We start from the raw sequence: 18,843 nt of genomic DNA, 5'->3' as shown, positions 1-18,843 counted from the left end.
CCTCGTGGATTGGGAAGGGTATGGTCATGAGGAATGTCTTGGATCCCATCTTGGACAAGTCTCTCATCGAGGACTTCTAGCGGGTGCAGGTCTGTGGTGCCTCAGGAACTGCGCCTAGGGAAGGGGGCCCTGTCACAACCATAGCCTCTGCTGCAGAGTCTACGTGCAACAGGTTCAGCAATTGTGCTCGTCATGGTGGTATTTAACTCCCTTCTTTTGGTTGTAGTGTTGTCAAGACTTGAACAAGGCACAGCAAAGTTACGCTCCCTGCTTACTTTTGGCCTTGTCTGAGAAAACAGACTGTCAACTTGACTGACGCTGGAGATGAGCAGTATTCGTTTTATATTTAGGTATTCCTTTCAGCCACGGTGTTTCCATCTAGTTTTCCATTTGAGAGTTTTAGTTAATGGCCCTGTTGGCCTAGCATTTATTGTTTTCCTTTCTCTTAAAATCCTGTTCGCATTAAAGTCTGTGGCCTATCGACCCGTTTCAGTGTGTCTCTCTCTCCGCACTAGGGCCATATCCGAACGCCATGACACATACAGTACATATATTCAGTTTATAATTTTCAAAGGATTATGTTAACAAATCTCTCCAAATATATCATTTTGGTAGCCTCAAATTCAATCAAGAATCAAGCAGGCGGGAGGAGAAGATAGCAGCACGCCGCTCTCTGGTGAAAATGATATTGTATCCGGTAAATAGGGGCGGTGGACTATTCTGATTTGGTGGAGACAGACGTGAAAGCACAGAGGAACATCTGGAGAAATTTCTGAAACGCTGGTTCGCTGCCGCTGTTACTGGGCGATAGAGAATCTTCCGGAGGGAAGGCCCTAAAATCCCCAGCTTTGCCTGCTGCTGGCGACCGAGACTGAGGTCGAATCGTTCGGATAGAGATGGCACTCAGTACTCGGTGTCGGAGGGCTGATTGGAGGCTCAAAGTTTTCAGACGACTCAGAGTCGGACTGTGGTCAGGCATGGCAGGGAGAGTTTTCTTCCTTCTCCCGTCTGCGTGAGATGTGGGACATTCTAGAGACTTTGAACTTTTTTACTCTGCCATGGCCTGTTCTTCATCAAGTTATGGTATTGTTGCACTGTTGTAACTATATATTATAATTATGTGGTTTTGTTAGTTTTTTCAGTCTTGGTCTGTCCTGTGTTTTGTGATATCACACTGGAGGAATATTGTATCATTTCTTAATGCATGCATTACTAAATGACAATAAAAGAGGACTACGTGTCCTCATAATCTAATAATCTAATCTAATCTAATATTCTCAGAAATTCAAATGGAGTGCACAAATTTTCTGATTGTGAGGAGCATCAGTGGAAAATGGAAACAAAATTAAATGAAGCTTAAAGGTAATTCATAGAAGTTTTAATTTTACATCTTGTACAATGGTGGGAGTGAGAATACAACTGTATGCATGTTTATTTTGTTATCTGTTCTAATGGTACATCCACTACATTATTAACTAAATTTGCTGATGACACATACTTGGTTTATATTTATATATGTTATGCATAAACCAGTTCTAACAAACTTTCATCTGCAAAGTTACTCACCAAGTTCAGCATGTTTCTTCTTCATTGTATATATAATATGCCTCTATTTTAAAGCATATTAAGTTTCATATTTTATTTCTCTTGGAAAGAACATCTGATTTGTTAACTAGAGTATTGTCTGGCAGTTTATTTCTTGGACCAATAGATCTTGAGACATTTTGCTTAACAGTTAACAAGTTCCTGAAATAAGACTTCATTTATCTCCATATTGTTGATGCAGCGAGATTGTGTTTCTCTATATAAAAATAAAAGAAAATTAGAGTTAGATTGGGCAACAACTCAGATAACGTTGTCTCTAGAATTATTTAGGGACTTGCAGATTAAACCTCACAATGGCACACTAGTTTTAAAGTACAGTCTGGTATTTTCTTAAATGCTCATTCTATCTTTTATTTTCTTGCTCACTACCTGCTTTGTCATTTAACTCCTGAGTAATGTAACTTCCCAATTTCTGCAATTGGCAATTACTGTATTAACTAATGTTCAAACATGTAGTTCCACACGTCTTATAGCTTGTAAAATTGTTCAATTTCAATACATTTTCTTGCCACTGTTAATCAGAATAATTCTTCCAGTAACACCATCTTACTTTTAGTTTCAAGAGGAGTCATCAAACAATATTTGACAATAAGCCGCACAAGATATTAGAATCAATGAACAAAGATGGTGAAAGAGGTGGGCTAAAAGGATGATGTGAAAGGTGAAAGAGTATAGAGGTTTAAGATGGAAACTCCAGAGATTGTGGCAGAGGGGTCTGAAGCCTTGCCCACTGATGATGGAGTGAATGAAAAATAGAACATGTATACCTCTTAGAAACATAGAAACATAGAAAATAGGTGCAGGAGTAGGCCATTCGGCACCGCCATTCAGTATGATCATGGCTGATCATCCAACTCAGAACCCTATATCTGCTTTCTCTCCATACCCCCTGATCCCTTTAGCCACAAGGGCCATATCTAACTCCCTCTTAAATATAGCCAATGAACTGGCCTCATCTGTTTCCTGTGGCAGAGAATTCCACAGATTCACCACTATCTGTGTGAAGAAGTTTTTCCTCATCTCTGTCCTAAAAGGCTTCCCGTTTATCCTTAAACTGTGACCCCTCGTTCTGGACTTCCCCAACATCGGGAACAATCTTCCTGCATCTAGCCTGTCCAATCCCTTTAGAATTTTATACGTTTCAATAAGATCCCCCCTCAATCTTCTAAATTCCAGTGAGTATAAGCCTAGTCGATCCAACCTTTCTTCATATGAAAGTCCTGCCATCCCAGTAATCAATCTGGTGAACCTTCTTTGTACTCTCTCTTTGGCAAGAATGTCTTTCCTCAGATTAGGGGATCAAAACTGCACACAATACTCCAGGTGTGGTCTCACCAAGGCCTTGTACAACTGCAGTAGAACCTCCCTGCTCCTGTACTTGAATCCTCTTGCTATGAATGCCAACATACCATTTGCCATCTTGTCTTCCTGTAAAAATGCTGTTTCCCCTTCTCAGTTCCTTCGTCTCTGCCACATCTATTCCCAGGACAAGGCTTTTCCTTCTGGGGCATCAGTGATGTCCTCCTTCCTTAAAGAATAGGGCTTCTCTCCCTCCACTATTGATGCTGCCCTCACTCACATTGCCTTAATTTCCCGGACGTACACTCTCACCACGTCTTCCCACCACCCTAACAGTGATGGAGTTCCTCTTGTCTTTACCAACCACCCCATGAGCCTTTGCAGCCAACATGTCATTCTCTGCAAGTTCTGCCCATTCACCTCCTCCCTCACCTCCATTCAGAGACCTAAACAGTCCTTCCAGGTGAGGCAACACCACCTGCAAATCCACTAGAGTCATCTATTGTGTCTGGTGCTCCCGATGCGGCCTCCTCAACATTGGGGAAGTTGGAGTACTGCTTTGTCAAGCACCACTGCTCCACTGGGCAAAAGCAGAACTTTCCTGGTGGCCAAACATTTTAATTCCAACTCCCATTCCCGATCTGACATGTCGGTCCATGGCTTCCTGTTGTGCCACGATGAGGCCACCCTCAGGGTGGAGGAGTGACATTTCATATTCCGTCATGGTAGCCTCCAACTGATGGCATGAATATTGATTTCTCTTTCAGGTGAAAATAATCCCTTCCTCTCCCCTTTTCTTCTATTCCAGAATCTGGCCTCTTACCTCTTCTCACCTGCCTATCATCTTCCCCTGGTACCTCTCCTCTTTCCCTTTCTCTCCTGGTCTACTCTCCTCTCTTATCAGATTCCTTCATCTCCAGCCTTTTACCTTTCCCACCCACGTGACTAGCCTCCTTTACCTCCTCTCTGCTTTTTATTCTGGTGTCTTCCCCCTTCCTTTCTCATTCTGAAAAAGGGTTTCGGCCCGAAACTTGGTCTGTTTATTCATTTCCACAGACGCTGCCTGATCTGCTGATTTTCTCCATCATTTTCTGTGTGTTGCTTTGGAAGATGTAAGAGACTGGAATTAGAAGAGTGCTGGTAGTCTGGAAGTTATAAAGACTGAGAGATAACTTCCAGACTACCAGCACTCTTCTAATTCCAGTCTCTTACATCTTCCAAAGCAACACACGGAAAATGATGGAGAAAATCAGCAGATCAGGCAGAGAGATATTATGCAAAGACACTGTAGACAGGTAATCAATATAGGTTGTCAAGCACAGGATCAGAGTGTGACTGCAACTTGCTGCAGGTTAGGTAGGAGGGCTTTGAGTAGAATCAGAATCACTGGCATGTGTCGTGAAATTTGTTAACTTAGCAGCAGCAGCAGTTCAATGCAATAGAAGAAGAAGAAAATTAATAAATAATTAAATCAATTACAGTATATGTATATTGAATAGATTTTAAAACATGCAAAAAACAGAAATAATATATATTAAAAAAGTGAAGTAATGTTTATGGGTTCAATGTCCACTCAGGAATTGGATGGCAGAGGGGAAGAAGCTGTCCCTGAATCGCTGAGTGTGTGCCTTCAGGCTTCTGTACCTCCTACCTGATGGTAACAGTGAGAAAAAGGCATGCCCTGGGTGCTGGAGGTCCTTAATAATGGACGCTGCCTTTCTGAGACACCGCTGCCTGAAGATGATCTGGGTACTTCGTAGGCTAGTACCCAAGATGGAGCCAACTAAATTTACAACCTTCTGCAGCTTCTTTCGGTCCTGTGCAGTAGCCCCACCCCATACCAAAGAGTGATACAGCCTGTCATGGTACTAAGATTATGCAGAGTGAAAGATGGGAAGCCAGCTTGCAGGCCAGGTAGATAATATGGAGCAGTACTTTAAGCAGCAGATGAGCTGAGACTGGGAGAGTCAATGGTGGAGATACTGTAAATGTTTTTGATGATGAAATGTAGTCAGAAGCTCAAGTTGTAGGTTGAAACTCTATTCCCCACCAAATGGGTATTGCACGAGGTTAGATTTTGCACAATTATTGCTTTGCAATTTGAAATAATCAGCAAACTTGCAATGCATAGTTCCATAAAATCATCCCTTAGAAACAGCCGTGCCAGCCAGAGAGAACAGCATTGGCATTGTGGGAATTTCACTATATGAGAAAGATTAAGTTATCTATCTGTAATGACTTTTCTTAACTTAATTGGACTGGAGTCCTTGAATGAGGGAAAAGAAAAGTCAACCAAGTTCCTACATCTACTGCAAACCTCCCCCACCCCCAGTCCTCATGGGGAAAATATATACGGATGTAGATAGTGGAGGACAGGACTTTGAAAATGAAGAGACTACTCATTTTCATGTCAGGAGTATACCAGTTGGCTTAGAGCTGTGAGTGCACATAGAATTTCACTAATGGATAAATCAACACATTGGAGGAAAGAAAGCAAACTTCAGAGAAACTGATTGGACCTAAGAAATCATTTACCTGTCATTCAGTGGGAGTTCTGTGATGCGCAACATCTCAATATGAATTACGGGAGCTTTCTGACGCCAGGTAGACAACAGTTTAATATTGACAACTGTCATGTTCTCAAGGATTGCATCATGTGATATCACCTTTTTCATTATCCTTTTATTTGTTCTATGAGGAAAGCATACATTAAGAGATTTAACAACATGCTGATTTGCCTTGAGCAATGATACCTCTGTGCAACTTTTGTGGATGTGTTATTGCCAGTGGCCACGGCGATCCCACAAAATGGAATCCTGTCAGTGGCAACAACCCTTCAGGCAGTGGATCCTGAGGCCCTGGCATCAGACCACCCAGACAACCTGCTAATACATTTTTATTGTCAAAGGTTTCTTAAGGTCCATTATTGGGGAAAGAAGATACATATTTTTAAAAAATTGAAATTCTTCTAAACTCCTTTAAGTAACTCATTCAAGATAAATGTCTAAACCACTTTCCTTCCCTTTACTGTGCAGAGTGGTAGCCCCATTCATTTATTTCAGTTATGGCAGATGTAAAGCTTGGGGTGGGGTGTTGTTGTGGTCAAATATTTTGTTTCTGGCCTGTAAGCTTAGGTTGTTTAGAAAGTTCTCATAGAGTAGTGACTGATCTTTAATATTTCTGCACTGATATGGAACATACTAACCTATGAGAAACATCTTGCTGGTGGCTTTCCTCTGAATCACTGTGAGAAGGTTAGTCTATTTTGGACGAATATAATGAATGCTTCCTTTATGGTTACCCATGAAGAGTATGAGAAAAAATGCATAACATTTCTTTTTAATTGCCTTTGTATGTATGGCAGGAAAGTAGCAGTGCCATGTTGAAATTGTCCATACATGATGTATTTTACTGATTATCTAATCATCAGACTTCTGGAAGTAACATTATTTTGCATTTGTACTTTTAGTTCCTAGCAGTGTTTGTCAAACAATATTTGATTGTGACACACTCACGTAATTACAACGAATGAAGAAAGATTTGGTTAAGGAGGTGGGACTATGATAATGGAGGAGGGATATAGAGTTTAAAATGGAAATTCCAGAGATCGTTATTGGTATACTATTGTCACATTACTGAGGTACTGAAAAGATTTTTTTTGCATACCAACCAGCCAGATCATTCCAAACATAACTATATTGTACGGAGTAAAAAAGTAAGTGTATGCATAATATAGTGTTGCCTTTACAGAGAAAGTACAGGTAGACAAATAAAGTACAAGGGCCACAATGAGATGGAGGATTAGGATATCAAGAGTTCAAATTTTAACATATGAGAGACGCATTCAAGGGTGGAATGGAAGCTGACCTTAAATCCGGTGGCTCATGACCTTTGAATCTTCTGCCCAATGGGAGCGGATGAAGAGAGAATGAATGGGCTGGGAGGGGTCCTTGTTCATAATAGCTGTTTCTCCGAGGCAGCAAGAAGTGTCGGCAGAGTTGAAAGAGGGGAGGCTGGTTCTATACCTGTACATTCCTTATCTTACATTTTGGCCACTGTTATATTTCAGTTCCAACTTGACAACTATTAAGGACCGTAATCACAAGCCCATAGCATGAAGAACTGAATTAAGTTCACTGCATGCTCATGTACTTTATTGTAAACAATCACTTTTGAATTGATATATTGTGTTGGTTTGAATATCCAACCATCTTAAGTATGTTGAAAATACTCTTGGGAGAAGGATAAACCAAGCTTCTGTTGCTTTCCAGTAGTCATGAAAAAAGTAAAATGAAGTGCTTACATTAGTAATCGTAGTTTTGATCTTTGCTTGTAGTTATTACTCAGAAATGTCATCTCAACACGCTGATTACGAGTTCCAATCTCTCCCAATATCAGTTCTACCAGAAAATGTTTCACTGGTTGGAGAAAATACCAGAATAAAATTCAGGTTAAAAATGATTCGTATTACCTCTTGTTTCACTGCCTTTTTTTTTGCACAACTCATTTCCTTTGGACAATTGACATGGACGGTAGGCGTATGGAGGGCAGTGCAGGTCAATGGGAGTAGGCTTGGCACAGACGAGATGGGCCAAGGGGCCTGTTACTCTGCTGAACTTTCCTATGACTCTAGGTCCACAGAATTGTCGGCCTGCATAAAAAGGCAGTTATTAAAAATGTTCCATATTTGAAGCTTGCTTCTACTTTTTCCTTATATTGATTTTTGTGCTCTGCTGCTTGTGATTGGATTTTTTCCTGTGCTTCAGTCAGTTCTGCAGCATATTCACTTTGGTGCTATTGCGTGTCTCTGTACAGGGACCTCTCTCTTCTTAGGTTATAGCTTGTAGGATCAAGAAGGTGAACTGGAGGGACTGCAGGAGCAGGGGCATCACGAGAGATCTTTCTACTGCACATGGACAGCTGGGAGTGAGGACATTTTAAATGTCTTTGCTGTGCAACACAGGCACTCACAAATAGCAGCATGAAAGTTATTTTTTCACCATGTGACTGAAGCATAAACATTCGCACATTAGGTCTAATTAGCCTGCTGCTCTCCAAATTAGTGCCATTGGGATCTTTTACATCTACCTGATAATGTTGCTGTGGTTGTGGTTTTGTTTTTGTTTTGCGCTAAAAGAAAACTTTGCAGACAACTCTGATATTTCATGGACAGAGTAAACTCAAAGAGCACCACACAGAACCAGAAGTAGGAAAACATCAAATATTCTCTTCCTGTGCTATAAATTTCTGATTTTGTACTGCACTGGAATGTCAGAATAGAATTTTGTCCTTGTCTTTATAGCCCACAGCCTCTGATACTGAGATAAGAATGGTATCAAATCAGCCATAATTGTTATTCACAAACTTCTCTTCTTTTAACTACTGACAGCATCTTCACATCTGGTTGTTTTCTCCCAGCAATCTCCTATCAGACTTAAAAAAAAGCTACAGTATACCATCATGCTATCAGACTTAAATAACCTAAGAAGAGGTTGGTTCCTGTGGGGAGATCCACAATAGTGCCAATTTAAAACATAAACTTGTTCATGTTTCTCTGTCATCATTCAACTCCCCAAAGCTACAAACATACACTGAAATTAATCTGTGATCAAAGTACATTCACTTAAAGATGGCAGAAATTCCAATTTTACCATCATGTGACATCTTCCAGTTTGAGATGGCACCTACTGAAGTTGTGCGACTGCTTACTGGTAGTTCAGAAGGCATGAAATATGACTAAAAACATCATTAATAACACTTTATGAGGTAAATTGTAGTATACTATCACCTCAAACATTGAAGGGGCGAGCGGAGGTGAAGCTGACGTGAGGAGCCGTGCTGGTGCGTAGTAAAGTCAGGATACAACGTGTTTGAGGCAGTTACGGAGCTGGAGGTGGAACTGGAGTGAGCAATTCAAAGAGGAGTTGCAGCGGAGGAGTTTAGGTGCCTGTCCACCTTAAACCAGGTGCGAGGTTGGGTTGCGCTAAGCGCCAAGCTGATTTGGAGAGGCTGAGAACAGCTTCAGGCTTGGCAGCAGTGGGGCACAACCCAGTGTTTGGACGATTTAAACGCTGGCCCAGATAAACTGGAAGGGCAAGATGATGTGACTGGCGGCAAGGGTCAGGCCGATTTCACTCGCTCTCCTGCAATGTACCCTCTTCTCTCCGCAGTGCTGAGGCTATGAGTCTCCTCCTGCAGCTATGCACTTTGTGTCTGGGAGCTTGTCCCACTTTTTGATGAACTTGAGATCAAGGCTTTGGGCCTACTCAAGCTGCTCCAGGGATTCAGGTGATTGAGTTCAATTTGGTTCGGAATACTGTTGTTTGCTTGATTTGTGTTTTTTTCTCTTCTGCTACGCATTGGGTGTTGGTCTTTCTTTTGTTTAAAATTTAGTTCTTTTGGGTTTCTTGCTTTATGGCTGCCCGTAAGCAGGCAAATCTCAAGGGTTGTATGATTTATAGATACTTTGACAATAAATGTACTTTGACTTGACTTTGATGGATGCTTCTTAATGTCGTTTGTTCATACTAGTTATTTCTTCTTGCTCTTGGGACCGATGAGTGCATAGGACAATTTCCTGGAGGCTAGAATGACCAAGGAAGAACAACATCTGGAAAGAAGAGATCTTCAGCAGGAAGAATACCTAGTTTTCTCAGGTCCCAGTCTGTGTTTTTTGGCAATGGATCATTTCATAGATTTGCAAGTGGTCCTTGTGCAAAGGATCACATTCATCTTGTCTGAATTGTTCCAGTTTTACTCTAATTATTCATGGGAATAATTCGTGTTAAATTATTCATGGGAATTGCACTGTATGGAAGTAATAGTCCCAAAGTGGGAGTTTTCTGAAGGCTTCTCTTGCTTAGTGATACACAGAATGATTTGAAGCGTTTCCTCACCAATGAATGGTTATAAGGTGCTTTTGGAAGATGATGCGGCAATGCCATTCACCTTCTTGGTTTGGCAGTATAGGTCCCCCCCTAGGTTATGAACACCAAACATATGTACAGCTCGTACATGGAGTGAGCATAAGGGATACCTGTGGAATGGATCTTCTGGCTGATGTGGGGCTGCAGGCATTTTCTGCCATGTAGGAACTTGGTTCACAGCAATATCACTGCAACTTGCATAGAAATATGAGTTAAACGCCCAGGTTGAATTGCATGTTGCCCTTGGTTGACTGATGTTTCTGTTTAAATATATTGCTAGGCTGCTGCATTTCTGACTGGCGGACTTCTCAGGTTACGAACGGTTCTTGGGGAAAGAACCCTGTTGTAACAGGGGGATGACCAGTAATAATGATAATTCAAGAAAAATGATCATTATAATTGGTGTTTGAAAGAACATAAGAACATAAGAAATAGGAGCAGGAGTAGGCCATCCGGCCCATCAAGCCTGCCCCGCCATTCAATGCGGTCATGGCTGATCTGTCCGTAAACTCAGCTCCATCTACCTGCCTTTTCCCCCATAACCCTTAATCCCCCTACTATGTAAAAATATAACTGTATCTTAAATATATTTAGTGAATATGCCTCAACTGCTTCCCTGGGCAGAGAATTCCGCAGATTCACCACTCTCTGAGAAAAACAGTTTCTCCTCTTCTCCGTCCTAAATCTTCTCCCCTGAATCTTGAGGCAATGTCCCCTAGTTCTAGTCTCACCTACCAATGGAAACAACTTTCCTACTTCTATCTTATCTATCCCTTTCAAAATTTTGTATGTTTCGATAAGATCCCCTCTCATTCTTCTGAATTCCAGATAGTGTAGTCCCAGGCAACTCAATCTCTCCTCATAGGGTAACCCCTTCATCTCTGGAATCAACCTGGTGAACCTCCTCTGCACTGCCTCCAAATCCAGTATATCCTTCCTCAAGTATGGAGACCAGAACCGCACACAGTAATAAATATGCCCTGTAAAAGGCAAAGCATGCCCCAAGATCCAGTAGACTCATGCCCTTTTACAGGAAGGTTTATATTTCTTGAGAAAGTGAGTCCCTGGATAGTTTACTAAGTGGACAGATTCAAGAAAGTGATTGCAGGCTGCTAAGCATAGCTCTCACCTATCGGATTCTAATTGGCTCTTCATCACATTGAAAATACTACTACTAGTAAGCAAGGTGACATTACTGCAAATGAAAAAGCATGAAGCTAGAAACTACCCTGGCGCTCTGTGTGGCCAAATTTCACTCCAATCTTTGGAATCAGTTCCCTGAAGGTAAACAGCCTTAAGGCCCAAGACTGGATTTCTAAGATACCATGTTAAAATTTTGCCTTCTAACTTGGTTGGTGCACCCAGCTTTGTATGTAGTCATGATCCGTTCATTTCTCTGCTGAGCATATTAACTGTCACCAAATACATCCATGGTTAAAATGGCAGCTGGCAGGAATGCAACAGAAATAGGCTGTTAAATGTGCTGGCCAGTTTTAACAAGCCATCTGTCTTGGCTTTGTGGTCTCTGCGGATATGGGGAATCAATCACATTTAGAAGTAGCATGTCGAAGTTACAAGTTATATCCCGGCTCACAACTAACATTCCAGAGGGAAATTAGAATAACATTGTTGAAGCAGCTCTCTAATGTTCTCTCATTCTTTTGTTCTATTGAAAAATTTTAAATGGTTATAATCATGATATTTCATTTTTTCATATGCTGTTAAGGAAAAATAGTTATATTATTCCTATCTGCTGCTTAACAAGTGTTTCTTTCATCCATTTCTGTAACAACAGAAGAATATGCAAAAATTCATATTTCCAGATCAGATCTCCAGCGCCATTGCATGCCTGATTGTAACATTCTACATTTAGATATTAGGAGTTAGAAGCATAGTCATAAATGCAGACACTCCATGGCGTGCTTGTAAAAAATCCTTTAAAAATAAGTATTTTGACATAACGTACGTTTTATTTATTAAATTGGGAATCATACTAACCTTCAACAAATTTATGGAGACTTTGATTTCTTAAGTGTCTGAAGGCAGCTGAAGTTTTTAACTAGAGGTCTATTAAGTATAGGACAACTTGTCCATTGTCATTGTAGTATGAATCAATGAGCTATATAATTCAGTTAGGATCTCTAGCATCTTCACATTTTTTTGTTCTTCAAAATCTGAGTTATATATAAATCAGTACCTTACCAGGAATACATTACAATGATGTAACACCATCATGGGTTCAAAAGCACTATAAATCATGTGTGGGAAGATTGAGCTTGTACTAGCTCCAAGGCAATCTGGTACCATAATGACCTTTGGGATGCACCATCATCCATAACTTTAAAGGATTTTTGTTTAGAAAGGCAGATGGTTCTATCTATCAGTGTGGAACAATGGACACTCACCACAAAAAGGAGCATGATTTGATGTCAGCAAGAATGCTTTAATTTCCCTTGGTTGTATAGTTGCACGCAAACCTGCATGGTCCAGAAGTCCTAAATGATCGTGAAAATATTTTAATGTTATACACCTTTCCCAAGTTTCCTTTAGATCTTATTTTCCTTATGGTTCCTTAAGGTTGTTATAGCTGGGGGTGGTAATGGGGACATCCTCCCCCTACCTATTAAACATTCCCAATGGCATGTGTCTCAAGTAGCCTCTGACAACCAAGTCAGGCTCCTGGCCTTATCCCTAGTGGTGTGTGTCTCAACTAGCCTCTGACAAGCACGTCCAGCTCCTGGCTTTCACTTATGCCTTAGCTACTAAGCCTGGCGGAACTGTTTCTACTGACAGGAGAAGGGGCAAAGGTGGGCTACTAGTGTCTTAAAACCAGTCACTTCAGGCAGTTGGGGCTCGGCAGCTCATCTAGGAGAAGGCAAACTCTGATCTCAAACCTCTGCTGCTTTGCGGTCATACCCACTCATAGAGAAGGCTTCGGGAGCAAACCCCGAGGGAAAACTCCAGAGCTGGAGTCCCTAAGGCAGTCCTATGTTGAGTTCAACGCTGACTGGCAACTCCCGCGACATCACTGGTGCCAAACTGTATCGGTCTCTGCCGTTCCATTGGGTTCATTGGATGCATGGGGAGAGGGAGCTTGCTACATGGGCAACAGCTTGCTCTCTATATTGTACTGCCCAGGCTTGCATATCTAGACAGCTGGGATGCGAAATCCATAGTCGACCATGACCGACCGAGGCCTCAACTCAGTATTTCCAGAAAAAGATAAAAGGATAGACTTGGACTTTGTAAAACACATGGCAGTTTTTGTAGCCTAGTTTTTTTGTCTTCTTCTTCTTGGCCTCAGTTGGTTTGTTTCGACTGTGTATGCTGCACGCTAGTCGTCTAAGTTGATACACAAGTCAGAGCAGTATGATATGGAGAGCAAGCTGTTGCCCATGCAGCAGGCTCTCCCTCCCGCGCAGCTGATGAATCCAAAAAAACAACAGAGACCGATACAGTTTGGCACCAGTGGCATTGCAGGAATTGCCAGTCAGTGTTGAACTCAACATAGGACTGGCACCGGGACTCCAGCTCTGGATTATTCTTCAGGGTTTACTCCCAAAGCCGTCCCCATCAGTGGGTATGGCCACAAGGCAGCAGAGGTTTGAGTCCAGCATTTTCTTTCTCCTAGTTGATCTGCCAAACTTATCTACCCAGAAGGCACCAGGCATCTAGCTGTGCCCCCTTGTCGTGTCAGTGGAAACGGTTCTGCCAGGCTTTGTAGCTAAACCATGTGTGAAGGCCAGGAGCTGGACATGGTTGTCGGAGGCTATTTGAGGCCATTGGGAGCATTAATAGGTAGTGGGAGCTTACCCCCCACTCCCCACCGCTCCTGGCTATAACAACTTTAAGGAACCGACTTTTTGTATATTTGGGTTAACATTTAAAAACTTCAGTTGAGTAAATCAAGCCACCATCTCAGTATTATGCATTTCATGTCAACATTCCATTTCTACATCTTATTCCGTACCTTCATCCATATTTATTACAAGTTCATTATTTATTTTTCCCATGGTAACTATTTCAACTCCCCTTTCTATTCGCTCACCAACCTTTTCCCAATTCCCCTTCTTCCTCCACCATCTTCTTATCATCTCCCCCTCCTCAGCTCTCTCCACCAGCCACTTGCCAGCTCCTCTTTCACCCCTCCCTCTCATTTCTACATACCGGCTATCTCCCTACTACACTCTTGGTCTTGATACGTCATCTCAACCTGAAATGTCGACTATCTCTCCCCCTCCATAAATGCTGCCCGGCCTCCGGAGTTCCTCCAGCTGTTTGCTTATTGCTCCAGAGTACAGCATCTGCAGGCTGTTGTCTCCAAGAACAATATTGTCAAATGCACTTTGTAGGTTGAAGTGCTCCTGTGCCCTTCATTAACTTCTACGTAACTTTGTACCTATTGGCAAGGGAAATACAAATGGTCAATAATGTTAAAGCATGTTAAAAAATGTCCATTACTACAGCAGCCAATCTTGGAAACAGGAGATGATGTCGTCCGTTCAAGGGATTATTAATACTGTCATTGATAGTACAATTACTTCATTAGGAATGGAGGTTAAGACCTGTGTCAGCTGACTGCAAATTAAACATACGGATGGCACTTGAGGTCAAAATTCCTCTCCAATAAACCACTAAGCTGTGTAGCACTTCCTCAGGCAGTAATTGGTACTTCAGGTTCCCACCTCCAGTGATTCTGGCTTCATTCTGACCTCAGGTGTGTCTGTGATAAATTTGCAGTTACCCTCTGACCTTGAGTGCACCGTCTCTCCCCCATAGCCGTACCGTTAAGGTTGGAGACAAGAGATTGTAGATGCTGAAATCTGGAGCCACCATCTGTTGGAGGAACTCAGTGAGCTGAGCAGCACCAGCAGGGGAAAGAAGTTTTCATATTTCAGGCTGAAATTTGATGCAGGGTTTTGAAACCAAACATCAACAATTTCTTTTTCCTCTCAGAGCTGCTCAGCCTGCTGAGTTCCTTCAGCAGATTGATGTTGTTAAACTTATTGCCCACAGAAAATTACCTTCCGGTGTAGGTCAATGGCAAAATGAATTAAAAGAGGGATTTGTTGGACATATGCAGAGAGCGGCAGGGAAATAATGGATATGAATAGGATTAATGAGGTTGCTTCACGGGAGCCAGCATAGATTTGATGGTCTGGATAGCATCCTGTATTGTTATAAGTATAAAATGCCAAGCATTAGGTTAAATAACTCAGTTCGTTGGCACCTAGTTTACTTCTACTCCACAGAAGGACCAGATGGTTCCAGTATTCAGATGCATACAACACTTGGAGCGGTCTGTAGCTTCGGTTACAGGAAATAAATCAATTTTACTTCTGGCATTTGCACCATCAGAGCATAAGAAAGCAAAGATTGAATTCACATTGTCTACTATAATGAAGAGAAGACACCTGCTATTAACAAGTAAATTTAGTGTATCGAGGTAAACATTAATATGTCAGACATCCTACTAGGATTCTTCATGGATCCTTGGACCAAACGGGATAGTCGCAGAGCTTAAGGCAGAGTTGTCCCATTAATGTTATGATTTGATCCTGCAATACATAACATGAGCAAAATGACGCAGGAGAAGCTTTTAAAGTTTCCCTGCCTGATTTGTATAAGAGCTCCAAGCTGGACTGGCTGTAAATCTCATTAGCTATATATTCCACCAGGAGAGGGTTTTATGAAGTGTAAATGGGTCTCATACATTTTCCAGGCCCTAACAAACAGAATTTCTATTAATCTATTCATCTATTCAATGTCTATTCATCTATTAATATTGGTGGAAGAACAACTTAACCAACATTCAGTAAATTGAATTCCAACAGCAATTGTTAAAAAGTTAGTCAATCATTTTAAATAATTCATTATGTCAGAGGACCGTTGTTAGCAGTAAATGTTATTAATAAAATAGATCCATGTTTCTGTACCTATGCGAGGACAGTGCCTCAAGGAGAGGTACTGGCATCCCACACACTGCCCATTGATAAATAGCTCGTATGACAGACAAGGGAAAGCTGCCAATGGACAATGATTCTTGATGGAACTGATGTACAGATGAACTGCTCTCATGTGGTCACAGACAACATGTTTGTACACTAGGGTAAGAAAAGGAGAAATTTGTAAGCAGTGACACAATCCTTTTGTGTTTTATCCGTGAATCTTAAACTGTTCAATAGCTTAGTCACGCTTTTGCTGTCAATGATATATGTTGCATTTATCTAAAAGATATTTACACCACTTCACCAACTACTTCAAGAGCCAAATTTACTGACATAGAAATTGCATTATATTTTCTGTTTTATTGTTGTGAAATTAATGCCTATAAAATAAAGTAAAAAATCAGAGTCTATTGCACTTCCACTGGGCCCAGTCCCACATTAACACAGAGAACAATTACCACAGGACTCTTCATCCAACATTCACTTGCAACATGTGTGTGTATGAATTCTGGATGACACAGTTGTACATTCCAGAAATCAAACAAGTCCTGCCTGAAAATGAGTATTTGCTAGAGTTCTTGGATAGTCAGTAGTAATATAGGTTCAGGATTCCAGCAGTTAAAGGCGGGTAAAAATTCGAGTAGATCTTTATTCCACAATTACTATTAAGTAATTAAAATGTTCAAAACCCATTCAGTTACATTGGCCAGGAAATTTTCCATTCATACAATGATATGAACAGTTAAATAGTACAGTAGGAATGCACATAAAATGGAGGATATCTATCACTTTCACCTATTGTTCTCATATGTTAAGTTAGTATGCAGTTTGCTTGAGCATTTGAAACAAATAAAATAAATTAGAAAATAGGAAAAAATCATAATGATGAATAGCTCTTACCTGATAGAGGTGTATAAGGTGATGAGAGGCATTGATCATGTGGATAGTCAGAGGCCTTTTCCCAGGGTTGAAATGGCTAACATGAGAGGGGCATAGTTTTAAGGTGCTTGGAAGTAGGTACAGAGGAGATGTCAGGGGTAAGTTTTTTACGCAGAGAGTGGTGAGTGCTTAGAATGGGCTGCCGGCCATGGTGGTGGAGGTGGATATGATAGGGTCTTTTAAGAGACCCCTGGATAGGCACATGGAGCTTAGAAAAATAGAGGGCTATTACCTAGGTAATTTCTAAAGAATGTACATGTTCAGCACAGCTTTATGGGCTGAAGGGCCTGTATTGTGCTGTAGGTTTTCTATGTTTCTATGTTTCTAGAAGAGGAAAATAAATCAAACTAAATTGAAGCAGCATCATAAAAATATAATGAAGAAAATGAAACTCCATCCAAGGCCCTGAAAGAAATTACTAGTGAGATGGATGATAAGGGTTTACCTTTCTGAAAGTCTCACGGTTCAAGGAATGTTCCATTAAATTGGAAAAGAACAATTTAGACTCTTGTTTTCTAAAAAAGTGGGAGACAGTAAGGTACAGGCCATTTACTTTAGAGGGAAATATTTTACTATAATAATCAGGAGTAAATCAAGCAACACACACAAAATGCTGGAGGAACTCAACAGGCCAGGCAGCATCAATGGAAAAGAGTACAGTTGACATTTCAGGCCGAACCCCTTCAACAGGACTGGAGAAAAAATAATGAGGTCAGAGTAAGAAGATGGGGGGAGGGGAGGGAGAAAAACAAGCAGATTGGTGAAATGAGGAGGGGTGAAGTAAAGAGCTGGGAAGTTAATTGGTGAAAGAGATATAGGGCTGGAGAAGGTGGAATCTAATAGGAGAGGACAGAAGACCATGGAAGAACGAAAAGGTTAGGAGCACCAGAGGGAGGTGATGGGCAGGTAAGGAGATAAGCTGAGAGAGGGAGACAGGAATGAGGAATGTGAAGGGGGGGGCATTACCAGAAGTTTGAGAAATTGATGTTTATGCCATCGGGTTGGAGGCTACCCGGACATAATATAAGGTGTTGTTCCTCCAACTTGAGTGTGGCCTCATCACAGCAGAAGAAGAGGCCATAGATTGACATGTCCAAATGGGAATGGGAAGTGGAATTGAAATGGGTGGCCCCTGGGAGATCCAGCTTCTTCCATCGGATAGAGTGTGGGTGCTCAGCGAAGCGGTCTCCCAATCTACATTCATGCCATCAGGTTGGAGGCTACCCAGACGGAAAATAAGGTGTTGTTCCTCTAACCTGAGTGTGGTCTCATCATGACAGTAGAGGAGGCTATGGATTGACATATTGGAATGGGAATGAGAAGTTCTGTCAATTGTAGTTAAGTGGCAAAAAGAATCAGAGGGGAGTTGATGGGCATGTGAGAGAGCAAGATACAGGAATTTATATTTCTAAGATGCAGAACAAAATGATTTACTTCTGCAATTTAACATTTACACTAAATACATCTGTTTCAAGTTGTGTACCAATTATCTGTAATAAACACAACAGCAATATGTGTTTCAGTATTGCGTGCACATTACAGACAATATAGACTAACAGGTTGTCGTGGTCAATAACATAATCTTGCTTGGTTTTGATGTAAAATTTTACCTTCACCAGCTAGCATGAAAATTGAATAGAATAAAGCAAATGAATTGCACCCCAGGAGAAAGATGATAATCGAAAAATATTTGGCCATAATAGTGGAGGAATGCTTAATATATTGTGATTGTTTTCTCATGATCACAATAGGCAATGGAGTGTTATCCAGATGTGCTTGGTTGTAGTTTTTCAGTAAAATATGCAGCGGCCACTTTCATTATTTGCCTCTTTTTATCAACAGAAGTAGAAATCGGGCACCTGGCCCTAACTCTTTGATACAGTATTATTGGAGTTTTCAGTGCCCTCCCAGCTGTTTGATAGCTGAACTATTCAGATTAAGCATCTCAAAAAAATGGAATACTGACACAATGCTGCCTCCTCAAACTCCTCCAAGTTCACTGGAAGGACAAGTAAACCAACATGAATGTCCTTTCCTAGGATATTCCAGGGAAAGAATTAGGAGCAAAAGAAAATGATGGAAGATCTCATAGAAGTGTACAGAATTGAGAGGGAAAGGCAGGGTGA

At 41.2% G+C, this 18,843-nt stretch overlaps 1 protein-coding gene across 1 annotated transcript in view; it reads right to left on the bottom strand.

The window, feature by feature from the left end:
- Nucleotides 1–1,394: 1,394 nt before the first annotated feature.
- The window catches only part of pla1a (phospholipase A1 member A), a 31,316-nt gene continuing 13,867 nt past the window's right edge, over nucleotides 1,395–18,843 (bottom strand). Inside the window, exons 7-11 of the mRNA XM_072259702.1 lie at nucleotides 15,767–15,934; nucleotides 12,236–12,325; nucleotides 7,208–7,322; nucleotides 5,440–5,595; nucleotides 1,395–1,801 (exon numbers count right to left, since the gene is read on the bottom strand). Of these exons, the coding sequence (XP_072115803.1) occupies nucleotides 1,729–1,801; nucleotides 5,440–5,595; nucleotides 7,208–7,322; nucleotides 12,236–12,325; nucleotides 15,767–15,934 (602 nt within the window). The 3' untranslated portion in view covers nucleotides 1,395–1,728. The remainder of the gene's footprint in view (nucleotides 1,802–5,439; nucleotides 5,596–7,207; nucleotides 7,323–12,235; nucleotides 12,326–15,766; nucleotides 15,935–18,843) is intronic.

Source organism: Mobula birostris, chromosome 6 (genome assembly GCF_030028105.1).
Source record: "Mobula birostris isolate sMobBir1 chromosome 6, sMobBir1.hap1, whole genome shotgun sequence".
Taxonomy (NCBI): Eukaryota; Metazoa; Chordata; class Chondrichthyes; order Myliobatiformes; family Myliobatidae; genus Mobula; species Mobula birostris.
This window is presented reverse-complemented; position numbering and strand designations above follow the sequence as displayed.